Below are 13,298 nucleotides of genomic sequence, written 5' to 3'. Positions count from 1 at the left end.
TACTTGAGGTTTTGCTTTGCGTTTCCTGACCCAGTTTTGTTCATTTTCTAACCTTACACTTAAGTAAGTAYAGAGTTTTCTCTGGGTAACTCTTTTGCAAGAAAGAAAGATGTTTTAAGAGTATGACTTCCATTCAAGGCTGTGCAGCTRAGTCCCAAGATGTAATGTCAGCAACTTTCAGAAACACAGCATCCAACATTTAGTTGTTTTTGCAAGAACAAGAACAAAGTATCACGTTCCACCTGAATATAAGGAAGAATTTCTTTACTGTGAGAGTAACGGAGCACTGGAACAGGTTGCYCAGGGAGGTTGTGGAGTCTCCTTCTCTGGAGATATTCAAAACCTGCCTGGACAAGATCCCATCTAACATGCTCTAGGTGACCCTGCTTGAACAGAGGGGTTGGACTACATGATCTCCAGAGGTCCCCTCCAACCTCAACTATTCTGTGATTCTGTCTGCTCATGATCGGGGTACAAGAGGTAGTAAACAAATGTGTGCTTTCTAATCACTCATCCATGAATCTATACTTTTCCCTTTTCAGCATTCAGTTAGCATTCTTAGAGAGGCCATAAATATATAATGGGATAGATTTTTAAGTCCAGGCTCCTAGCACTATGATAATTTGAGCCTCTTAAGATTGTTATTCATCTTCACTATTCARCTGCTAATAACAAAAGCATTAAACACTTTTTGGGGAGAGGGAGGAGAAAGACAACAGRCAAACACTTTGGGGCTAAAACAAAATTACCAAATTCTAAAGGAAGTTCATTTCATACAACATAGTAAAACACTAGTAATTAATGAGAGATATAAGCAGATTTAACTTTAAAAGGTAGAAAATTAAATAATTTGTTTCCTATGGGTATATAATGAGATAGTTACCATATTCCCAYGAGAGAGATAAGCAGATATTAAAAGGTCTTTCCAATACCTGTAATGGCTAAGGGCAACAGCTAATTCAATAGATTCGATCAAAATCACCACTTCTTTCTCCGCTACTGATTTATTACTTTGGCTGTAGTTAGTCATCACTCATTTTAGTTTGCTTTTCAGCAGTCATAAATTATGCCTCATAAATAAAAAGATACAATCAAGGAAATCATATCAAGTCATCTACAGCTCTGGAGTATATTTCCCCCCGCTACTCATATTAATGCCGTTTTAAAGGGTAGCTTGTCATGGTTTTGAGTATGTCAGAGTCACAATATACCAAGAAAGAGTGGTGGTGTAGCAGTCTCACTAGTAATCTTGGAAGCTAATAAATACAGTCTAATATCACTATTTAGTTTAATGAACAAAACACAAGGTTTGATTCATCAAAACATTGCTTATGCACTTGAATTTAGGATGGTGTTGCCAACAGAAAAATGATCCCTTGAATAGGGCTCGAAAAARGAAATTGCATAGCTTCAAACAGTTCTTCCCCCTATCGTGTCCCCTTCAACAGGGCAAAGGAAGCATTTACTTCCTTTTTTAAAGAGTATTTACAATACCATAGGATCTCCATTACATCAGCAAAACAATAAAGTTATATCTGCTTTATTCATCAGAAGCTGAGCCTGAGATTGGTAGCCTAATGCTGATAGAGCATGAGCAGCTGTTTATTGGAAACTTGCAGCACAAAGACCCCTGTAAGAAAAATCCACTCTTGCAAAGAAAGTAAGTGGAGAGGGGATGACAAGAAGGGAGTGAAAGAAAGAATTGCATTTTATTTCATGTCACCACTTTGTAGTGCGTCTTTCTGTCAGGGAGATGGGAAGAAATGGTGAATTAAAATGACAAAAAGAAGCCAAAAGATGAGGGATATTTCAAATGGATGACTATCCATCACTGGCCAGTCAGAAAACCACCCCATTTTAAGCTACAGAAGTCACTTAGCTCTTTGGCAGTAACTAAGCAATACAAACTGAAGCTCAGCCAACAATTTGGCAGACAGACTGGCAAACCAAGTGTCGTTCTTGTCATCTCTGAAAGTGACCAAGAGGACTGAAATATTCTGTACTCCCTGTAGTTGTTCCTGTCATAATCTTCACAGCTTTGCACCCATTTTTGTTATCATGATCTCTCTAGTGTCAGAAATATGATTTGTCTTCTCATTGAGAGTTTGAGAGGGAGGACCCAAACCTACTGCCCTTGGTATTTCTCAGATTATTTCCTAGATTCTTCACTTGGCTGTAGGAATTGGGCTGTGAGAAGAACACTCTATAAGCAAGAGAAATGCTGTCCCTCCCGCAGCAATGAGGAGGCAGACGTCCATCCTCAGTGCTGCAGACCCACCTGCCTCATTGGGCCTGATAGGCCTCCCAGAGAACAAACCTCAGCAGGCAGCAATAAAACTTTCTGAAAAGCACCACTCCTAGATTTCCATCTTTTGCAAGTTCCGTGCCTGCCAAGTGGAAATAAGAATGTGTCCAAAACCAGGAAGACATTATGCCATTAATCTAAAGAAGTAGTCTAAGTACACAGTTCACTGCAATTTTGGAAGAGTGACATTGCACCTGCAGGGAAATCAGACCATACTCTGACAACTCTGCTTTGCAGAACAGAACTAAGCCTCATACGCTGTTAAAGGCAACATTTCCTTCAATTGAGAAAAATAGGATTGATTCTATGTGTTGTTGCATGCTAACACTGTACACCATCCCTAACAATTCATAAGMAGTGTCTACAAATTCTGTTTCTGAAATATTGCAGGAATTAAACCTGGAAACTCACCAGGCCTCATTAGCTATAAAGTTTGTTTAAGTCAGGGTTTTCTTCAGGGCCTCAGGCAACTGCATCTATTTGATGTAGCTAAGGATCTCAGGCAGACTCCAACAAATAGCTATCAGGCCAAATGCTACAAAGAATGCAAATATCTAAATATATAAACAGATAGAGGGAATTTCAAAGATCTGGGTAATTATTTCCAAGTGCAAGAGGGCTGGAATCTTAATGCTTCTGAAAAACCCACTGAAACCTAGCAAGTGCTAATATGCTTACAAAAATCTGGCCACTAAAGAATGAAAGTGCTTAAATCCTTTGAACTATAGTGACCAAAGCATTTAGGGGGCATAGTCCCTTCGATCAGCATGGTCTTCTAAAGTCATTTCATCTTTTTAGAAAGTGCAACTTCTGCATCTARTCTTACAAGCCCTAAATATTCAGGTGAAATTTCCAGTGAAAGAAGAAAAACACAATCCCAGAACACAGACTTTAGATCCAAAGAAGCTGTCAGGATTCATCAAACTAAATCTCAATACCTCAAAAATACTGGAGAGTGCCTCATCACAGCACTTTAATTTTATCTGCATTCTGCTGGAGGAAATTCAGTTGCATTTGAAGTTTTATGTCCAGCAAACAAGCCTCAAATGGAGAGACAGCAGAATCAATATCCAGTTTAAGTGAAATATAAATCTGGGTTTCATCAGCATAATAGCAAAAGCCAAGCCCTATACTTATAAATAACTTGTCTCACAGGCAAGATATAAATTGTCAACAATGGAGAGGCTTAGAACAGATCCCAGAGGACTGCTGCAAATGACATAAGCAGAAGACAAACACGTGTATGCAAAAACCTCTCACCCTGAAATAAATGGTCACCAGTGGAAAAAAAACAAAAGTGATTTAGAGCCTCAGTCAACAGCTCAACCCAGTTACGGAACAGAACCAAAATAAAAAGCAAAATTCTTGAATATAGCATGTTAACCCATAGGAATCAGGWCAAGAGACATTCTTAATTACCCATCATTAACAAATCACTAAAAACTTCAGCTCAAGCAAGTCTATATGCTGTTGACTACTACCAAAAAGCCAGCTTCTGACTGAGCTAATTGAAAGTTGCTRCAACAAAGAACACCCCACTGCCAAGATCTACAACTTCAGAATCAGATCAGATCAGAAACAACTTGAGATTTTTTTCTCTTTAGCAAAGAAAGTCCTAACTAGAAAGGACTCRTGTCTGCTACAGCTACTCGATCCCCACCGAGCCCCATCTTGACTTGAATTTCCATACTTCGCAGATCCTGACGAATATAATAGAGAGATCTGATCTAACAATAGTTCCACTTTAGGGAAACTACAATAATAAAAGAACAGACTTCACACTGTTTTGGTCCTACAGATGGGTCCCACACTGACATTAAGAAAAGCTGGGAGAAAGAAAAGGAAATCTTAATATTTATATTGTAGCACTTAAAACACAGGTAGTTCACCCTAAAGCATGCTATTTCCAGGAAAGGTCTAATGGCTTTGGTCACAAGAGAGGTAACAGCAGGAGAATATTCTCTCATATATTTAAAGTGTAAAAAGTTTCTAGGCTTTAAGTGATCATTTCTGCTTTGAAACATAATGTTGTAGCATGTCTCATACAGTTAAATTCACTAAGGTTTAGAGAAGAGGGCACTAGGGAATAAAGAAAATAAAAAAATATAGACCTGTAATCAACAAAAAAGAAGCKGTCAGCTTACAGATACTCTGCATTTCCTTCAGTGTGACTCTAGCAGACGCTTTTCATGCCGGCTGCTACCTTACAGTCATGTTGCCAAATCAGAAACATCAGAAGGAATGAAAGAGCTTTGTGACTGTCAAGCAGTAGAGAAAAGTTTTGTGAATACTGCAGTTGAGTACACTTTTCTAATGGTATCCCAGGCTCTCTCCTCAGTAGTCTTGTAATTGCCCCTTCAGAGCCCATTTCTTGGCCAAATGATTGCTGCTAGAACCGATTTATGAAGAGAGCCACTGAACTTTCCCCTCCAGGCTCCAGAACTCTGACAATAACGGGACAAGAGGAAATGGACACAAGTTAGAAGAAGGGAAATACAGAYTAGATTCAAGGAGAACTATGAGGTTATATAGTCATGCACTGGAATGAGTTGCCCAGAGGAGCTGTAGAATCTCTATCCATGCAGAYATTCAAAATTCAACTAGAAACGGCCCTGAGCAGCCTGCTCTGGCTGGACCTGCTTCAAGCAGGTGACTAGGTGACCTCTGGATGTCCCTTCCAGCCTAYGTGATTCTGTGATTCTGTGACATATGTAAGAATAGCAGCTGGATAGACTGTGTGCTAATATGATAAAGCAGCTTTTTAGATTTAATTCTGTTTAGCTTCTGGCTATCAAAAAGAAAACAGGAACAGTGGAGCTCAGCTACCAAAGAACCTGGTCTGTAATGTGCACTCTCACCAAATTTGCAGATGGGGGGACCTGTCAATTCACTCAAGATCAAGGCCACCATTCAGAAAGATACGGAGGAATGGGTCAACTGGAACTACCTGAAATCCAACAAGGCTAATGCCAAGTCTTGCATCTGGGAAGAAATCACCCTTTGCAACTTTACAGAGTGAGGACTAAATGAACAGCTCTGCTAAAAGGATCTAGGGGGTCTTCATAGGCAGAAAGCTGAGCATGAGCCAGCAATATACCCTGGCAGCAAAGAGGACCAACAGCATCTTGCACTGTATTAACAATAGCATAGTCAGACAACTAAGCAAAGTTATTACCTGCCTTTACTCAGAATTTGTTAGAGCATATCTACAGTACTGCCCCTCTGAGGTTTTGCCCCCTTGAGTATAATAAAGATGTTGATAAACCAGAGCAAGTTCAGTAGAGAGCCATGAAAGTAATCAGGGGCTGCAGCACCTGCCCYGTGAGGAAAGGTTGAGGGAATTGGGCTTGTTCAGCCTGGAGAAGAAATGGCTTYTTGGGGAGACCTAATAGCRGCTGGCCAATGCCTACTGGGAGGTTATCAAGAAGACAGAGACACCGGTGCATGGTGGGAGGACAAAAGACAACAGGCATAAGTTCAAGCAAGAGTTTCAGACTGCACGTAAGAAAAATTGGCTTCACCATGAGGACTGTCAAGCAGTGAAACAGGCTGCGTTGAAATGTTTTAYAGTCTCCCTCCCTGGAAGTTTACAAGATACAACTGCCTAAAGCCCCAAGTAACCTCATCTGATCTCATAACTGACCTTGCTTTGAGCATCTAGTTGGACTAGATGACCTCCTTCCAGCCTGAATTATCTTATAGATCTGTTTCTATAAAGCAAATGAACTTGTAAAAGAAAGATTTCCACTATACAACAGGAGCTCAAAAATGGAATGTGCCACCTTGCATATACATCAAAGCAAATCCATGCTTGAACGATTTTTTTTTTTTAGAAAAAAAGTTTTAAAGTCTTCTAAGCACTGCCAAACTCATCACCATGACATATCACCTATACAAATTCAGTGTATATGACTAGCAGTGAGGTTTACAGGTATTCTCTTTGGGTCGGGGGGGATAAGCATGCAGRTTCATAGGCATGTATATGTGCAAAATCAACCTCATGCTGCTATAAAACTACATCTATTTTCCTTTTGAAAGAACAAAAGGCTAGTTTTTGGTGAGGATATAAACTCCACTAACTCATATAAAATCTAGGAATGAATGTCAGATGKTTATAAACAGCAAGGTTATCAGTTCAGAGGCTGAAATCAAATAAGGCCCTACATTATTAGTAGTAATGTATGACAAAAAAAGAAGTTGAAACCTGTAACTTTGACATAGCAAACAATTTCAGGCCAAAGATGAGCAATTACTTTAGTGCTCAGTGCCCTGAAAATCAAGAGTTATATGTAAGCAACTTGGGCCCACTTTCTGTGGCTGCTCTTCACAGCAAATWCTGACTACTTACTCCATAGCTGAACTGATTTCAGTAGTACCACTGATTTCTAGTAAGGTAAGATGATACTCAATCTGAATGGCAGAACTGTTCTCCTTGCCTTATCTCAGCCTCATAAGAAAAAGTAACAAGAGTAAAATACTTATGACTATGAGAAATAATAACAACTGTCAACAGCAATTTCCCTTTTGAATCACCCACAAAAACTGACCATAATTCTAGCATCTACTTTAAAGAGAAAACAAGCCCAAACTCTCTCCATGTAAGATATATGTAAAGTCATAAATTGAAAATTAATTCAGAGTAGACTGGAGGGAAAGAGAAAAAAGGAAAGAAAAACTAATGCACTGAAACTGCCATTAACAACTAGAATTTTAAACTAGTCATGTAACATTAGAGCCTTACAAAAGCTCTGGAGGGTACACGAACACTTGCCATACAGGAAAGAAAGGCATTTATGATCACATTAAAGAAAAATTAACACTGAATGAATGTATTGCTTGTGCAAAATTATTTTCAGGTTCTCAACTATTTAAAATACATTAACAAAAATTAATTATGTATCAGAATACTGTTAACATTAGAACGAGATCTGTATGTTCATTGTAGGTGTGAAGTAAGATTCTCAAAGTGTACTGAAATCTCATCAGAGCTGCTAACTGACTTCAGTTCTCACCTGATATTCATATTCTGTGTAAGGCAGCAACTTGTCATCTTTGAAGGAAGTTGAAGAACCATTGTAAACAAGTGCAAGATCTAAATTCATGTGGGCTTGAGTTGYCCGCCTTCTGTAAAGCTCGTAATATAAAATCTTCCCATTTGGTTGTTGCGGGCCAGTCCACAGAACGGAAGAAGCCGACTGGAACCCACCGGCTCTGGTCTGTATTTCTATGAGAGGGGCAGGCTGCACTGCCGGGGGTGCTTCCAGCGTCCGTACAGAGGCCCACTCACTGGAGGCACAACCCAGCTCTGTGCAAGCTTGGAGTTGTACTTCATACCTTTGGGAACACAAATCGGGAATCAAGTGATAAAAGCATGGCAAACACAAACATAGACTATGCAAAGATTAGAATCAAGTACACATGGAGGTTTCTTATTTTTTCTAGGTWTTTGGTGTTTTTGAGTAAGAAAACAATTTGTGTCAACATGCAGATTAATTTGTATCAAAACAAAGATTATCTGCTACRTCTTTGTGTCTCTAGGAAAACTGCATAACCCATACAGGAGCAAGCCTTTGCATATGTGAGYAATCCCGTCAACTTCAGCAGGGTTTCATTCCCCATAAAAGTAAAGGCTGTAGAATAGTCCAAATTGCCACAAACATAGATGAGATGCAACAATATTTAAGTTTCCATGCAAAGTGAAACAGCTTCTAAGTTTTTTTGAACTCTGCATTCATTTTGATTCAACAGAAAACCAAGCTTCAACAAGTATTTGTCAATTCAGTTATCAACCATGGCATCAACTTCTGCCTTCAAGTTCTGTGGTTTTTTTTTTTTTTTTTTTTTAAGTGCCTGCACTTGGCATAGAATGTAGAAATATTTATTTCACTGGCTTAATTCTGGTGAATTTAAATTGGCCAAGTTTGGAGAACAGGGTTTGATGGTGACTCAACACGTCAGAACAGTCAAGGCACTGAGGAGAGGAGGGAAACACCATTAAGAACGCAACAGCGAGAGCCTTAATGATACTAACAAGTAATGCTGGCAAAAAGGGAGAAGGGAAAAGCATTGCTCAAATAAAGATGCTGTAGCACCCTTCTAAATGCTATGGGATTAACTTTAAGACAAAAATAATTGATTGAGTGAGGCAACATTTTGCTTGGTKAGGTAGAGGTGACTTCATAATTGATAAAGCATTCCATAACAGGATTAATGTTAACCAAAGAAGTCTTTCTCTAGGTGTATAGGATTCATTTGAAACCATGCTGAAAAGAAAACTTATTGCTGCAGAGCAGTCAGCTTGTCAATACTCTGCAATGGCCYCACAAGATCTCCATTAAAAGTATGCAAATAGGAGCCCAAAACATCCATGATACAATACACTAAGAAAGAACACTGTTTTATTTATTTTGACTTGTTTGTTTGTCTGTTTTTCAGAGCAGAGTTAACATCTGCAGGAATTCAATTGATCAAAATCATTTTGATATGGCTAGTAGAGGAATCGAAATCCTGATTCATTGTAAGAGACAATTTGGATATCATTTGAGAGCTGTATCATCACTAACTTCATTCTATTACTCTTCTCTCTTTAGATTTAGATTAGTTGTATGTAAATAGTAGACAGAGTTATCAACCATGTAACACACACAAATTATGCCTGCACAAATATATAASGAAAGGTCAGGTAAATAATCAAGAATTAGTGGGAAGACATTACTTCAATATGAAGTGTGTTCTTTCTGTAGCTGAGTTCTGTATCCTCTCTTTTTTCTTTCACTTAAATAGCAAGTCATCTTTTTTCAGATCAGAGAGGCAAGCATGTTCCTGGTGTGACTCCATTAATCTTGGTTCGGTTACACTGTGAATGAGCTAGCCAACAGATCTTTTGTCTCCCCATCCCTCAAATTGTCAACTACAGACATATTTATTCTTGAATGCAGACATCTTGCAAAAGATACACAAGTACAAGGTTACTAGTTCTGGAGTCTGTAGAAGAGTACCTTGCACCATTTATATCCTATGTCAATTCTAAGCACTTCACCAAGATGATGTATAGTTGATGTTGCTAGAAATGAAAACATTATGGTTTTATCATGTGCGTTTTGGGAACACCTATAGGTCTGCTTATCTATTTAAATGGGATGGTTAAGCCATCTACCAGCCCACTGAATCACTTTGCAGCGTTCCTTCAACAGGATCTTTCAGACTTACCTACTGTAGGGTTCTAGCTCTGTTACTATGTAGGACCGCCTCATAAAAGAAACATGAGATGCATCAAAGTCAATAGTTTTCTTTCCTCTTTCAGCAGGCTTGTGGATTGAGATTGTGTAATTTCTAATGTCACCATTTACTTTGACAGGAGGATCCCAGGCCACCAAAATCTCCTTTGAGGACCATGCCTGCAACCTAGGAGGTAACATTCCAGATGGAGCAGAAGGGTTGGTTTTTATCTGAGCTGATGGGCTAGTCACACTCCCTTGACTGTTGTTTGCAGTGACAGCRTAGCTGTATTCCATGCCTGGCATTAGGGTGAAATCGAGGTATCGAGTTTCCAGACCTGAATAAATAAGAACACCATCCCTCCTTAGCTCATAGCTTGTGATTTTGCCATTAGGGTTAGCTGGAATTTTCCATGTGATTTCAATCGACTCTGAGCCCATGACAAGCAGCCTGGGAGCTTCCATATTTAATGGTGGGGCCTCCATGGTCGTCACCGACTGGAATCTGCTAGATGTGCAGCCCCCAGTAGTACAGGCAACCAATGCAAAATTGTACTGAGTGTAAGGCTGTAGATTAGAAATCAACATTTGCAAAGTTTTGCCAGGATAATATTCTTCATTGTTTAATTTCAGTATGTACTTGGTGATGTCTCCATTTTGTACTTGAGGAGGTGTCCAAGATGCATTAATTTGAGTGGCACTGACAGCCTGCAGAGATGGTGGATCCACTACTGCAGGAGCTGCTTCCAGYGTTTGTATTGCAGCTGGTTCACTGGTAGAGCAGCCTCCCATTGTACAAGCAACTACCGCATAACTGTATATTGAGTAAGGTAGTAAGTCTTCATCCATATAGTTGAAGGTATTAGCATCAAAGCTGAAAGGATAGAGAACATCATTTTTTAGTAGTCTATATGACTGAACAATACCATTGGGCTGGTCCGGGGAGACCCAGGAAATGAGCACTTTACGRGGGTTGACTGATGCCAAGTATAATCTAGGAGCAGCAAGACCTTTAGGGGCAGTTTGACTAGTTTTTGCCACTGTCCAGGAACTGTCAGTGTAGCCTGCTGCATTCCAGGTGCGTATTTTATATTCGTATCTTGTCCATGGCTGTAAACCTTTATCATTATATATAAATGTATTGCTTTCAGTGTTATATTCTGTGAAAACAATTTTCTCATCTTCTGCTGTTGTTCTGTACCCTGCAGCATTTTCTTTTGTGCATCTGTGAATAACTTCATAGCGAATTATTTTTCCATTTGGATTAATTGGCTCCAACCAGCTCAGCTCAATGTTGGTAGCATTCACCGCCTGGATTACCGGAGCCATCTGAGACACTGGAGGTGCTTCATCTGTTCGGACTGGCTGGGGCGGGGAACGAGTGCAGCCTGCCGCATTGCAGGCTTCCAGTACCAGAGTATAGAGAGTGTAAGGTTCAAGACGCCTAAAGAGAAACTGGCGAGATAAACCACTGTACTCCAGGTTATCATCACTGAAAATGTTATAGGTCTGAAAAAAAGGGAAAAAAAGGGGGGAGGGGGAAGAAGGAAAGATAGAAGACAGGATAAAAGAACAAAAAAGAAAATCAACAATTTTTGCAAATGACCACTAGATGAGACACCTATTTGTTCATAAATCTTAATCTTTGTTACACAGCAGGGATTATTAATTAACCAATGATTCAGAAACTTACCTTCTTACTAGTAGCAATCACTAGTAGCACACAGATTATTGAAACAAAAAGAATGTTTTGATCTACTTTTCATGATTTAACCATTCTGCATGTGTTATTAAGCCACTTAGTGACATTTTTCATTATATTTATTTATTATCAAGTTTCATTGTCAGGCTCTCGTGGGCTAGCGCAAAGCTTGCCGCAGACTAACTCTAGAGAAAAATCACTTAAGAAAAAAAATCTAGCCGAGAAACTTGCAGGTAAAGATTCACAATCAGTTGAAAACACTGTGTTAAAACAAGTCTCAATTTTCAAAGCAAGATTCTGTCAAACCCGGTTTGTCTAGCAACATGCATTAGCAAAGACTAAACCCCACTAAGAGTATGCACTTTCATGAATAGCTTTCTATACATTCAGTGAACAATGTGCTTCACTAGTACTACAGTCATAGCCCTTCAAAYAATTCCTGTGTTGTTCTGAACTTTTACAGTCATGGGGGGTAGCACAGGAATGTTAACACTCATTTGAATCTATATAAATCACAGCTAGAAGCAGAGAACGCTCAGGGTGCCCTTGCACTYACACAGGACTTCTATTTTAAAGTCTAACATGTTTGATTGAGTCCTTTTCAGGAAAAATGTTTTAATTTGATACTTAAGTGTTTTCCTTTCCTTTCTGATCAAACAAAGTGTCAAGATGAAGTTTACCTTAATTACACCATTGGGTTTGGAGGGCTCTGCCCATCTCAGCAGCAAAGCCCTGCCGTTCTCTTTCTTTTCCACAGTGAAGTTGCTCAGGCCACTGGGTGAAGCTTCCAATGTGCGCACAGATGTCCAGGGGCTTGAAACCTGTCCGGCACTGTTTACAGCTACGACATGAACATGATATGTTGTGAAAGGTTTCAATCCAAATAAATGAGCCTGATGCTTTGTTCCCTGAAGCAAGAATACAGATGTTTGAATTAGTTAAAAAAGTAATCAGCATCTGCGGTTTGTGTCACTTGGAAAATGAGGTCTCAGCTCGGGGTCTCTTCTGCCCGCTTTGCAGAGTACCTCATCTGGTTAGCAGGATCAGTTTGTGGGTTTCTGTGTTTGATCTTGAAAGAAACTCTTAGGCTTTTTTGAAATATCTATCACTATGGTGGAGACGCTGGAGCTGAATTTTGGGGAGTCCTGCACAGCTCAAACCTAATCTAGCAAACTATCTACCGTACATCAGGAGTGCATTTTAAGTTTTGCTCAGTGARGCTTAGAATGCCTGGGAGTCTGAAGGATCCAAGTATGTGTAAAAATCCTTGGCATGTAAGTGATGCTTGCCTCCACAACTGGCTCGCTGCTTCTGGTATACAGAAATGACATTCAATAGGGCATCCCATCATGTTCTAGCTACTTAGAGTATTGTAACCTGGACAGACCACAGTTTTTCCAAGAGCACAGTTTCATTTCCAAACTGAAAACAAAACAAAACAGTTYCCTTAAAAGCTAAAAAAGAAATAGAATAAATTGGTTTCCTTCATCCGCTTTGTTAAGATGTTACCTGAGATAAATTCACAGGGGAAGATGAACTTAGGGCAACCTGCTTCCTCACAGGAACCCTCTCTATCTCTCCAAATTAGAGAAAACAGCTATACAGTCATTCAGGACATGGGCAAGCGGGCTGGAATCCTCCCTGGCCTGTGACTCCTGCCTTCCGCTGGCAGAGGGAGGCTACGAGGAGCCCGCCTGCTCGTAAATCCCACCGTGCTCTGCCAACCGCAGGGCCGACCCCTTCTGSACGGGCTGGGGCTGTCCTTGCCCACCCGCAGGAGCCAAGTGAGACTGCCGCCAAGCACAGGGGGTCGGTCCCGTGGGTGGATTCAGGGGGACAGAGAAGAGCCGCGGCCAGAAGGGGTCCCTCGCATTACAGCTCACCCCTCCGTACGGCTCTCCCCAGATAGCATCTGGCACTGACTTGACGCAGCTTGGCTACAAAGCAAGCCGAAGCTCAAATTCAGATCCCAGGAAGAAGGCAATACAGCCATAACTGTGGGTATTATTCTGAATAGCCAGGCAAGGTAAGGAGGCTAACAAAGAAGARAGAGCAACGTGTCTCAGAATGAGAC

At 40.2% G+C, this 13,298-nt stretch overlaps 1 protein-coding gene across 1 annotated transcript in view; it reads right to left on the bottom strand.

Annotated features, from left to right (window-relative positions):
• The window catches only part of USH2A (usherin), a 399,365-nt gene that overhangs the window by 20,289 nt on the left and 365,778 nt on the right, over positions 1-13,298 (bottom strand). Inside the window, exons 61-63 of the mRNA XM_085300119.1 lie at positions 11,905-12,132; positions 9,515-11,031; positions 7,318-7,639 (exon numbers count right to left, since the gene is read on the bottom strand). Coding sequence (XP_085156245.1) covers positions 7,318-7,639; positions 9,515-11,031; positions 11,905-12,132 — 2,067 coding nt within the window. The remainder of the gene's footprint in view (positions 1-7,317; positions 7,640-9,514; positions 11,032-11,904; positions 12,133-13,298) is intronic.

The sequence above is a fragment of the Rhea americana genome, unplaced genomic scaffold (assembly GCF_003343005.1).
Source record: "Rhea americana isolate MKP2758 unplaced genomic scaffold, rheAme1 scaffold_160, whole genome shotgun sequence".
Lineage (NCBI taxonomy): Eukaryota > Metazoa > Chordata > Aves > Rheiformes > Rheidae > Rhea > Rhea americana.
Note: the sequence above shows the minus strand (reverse complement) of the source record. Positions and strands in the feature narration are given on the sequence as shown.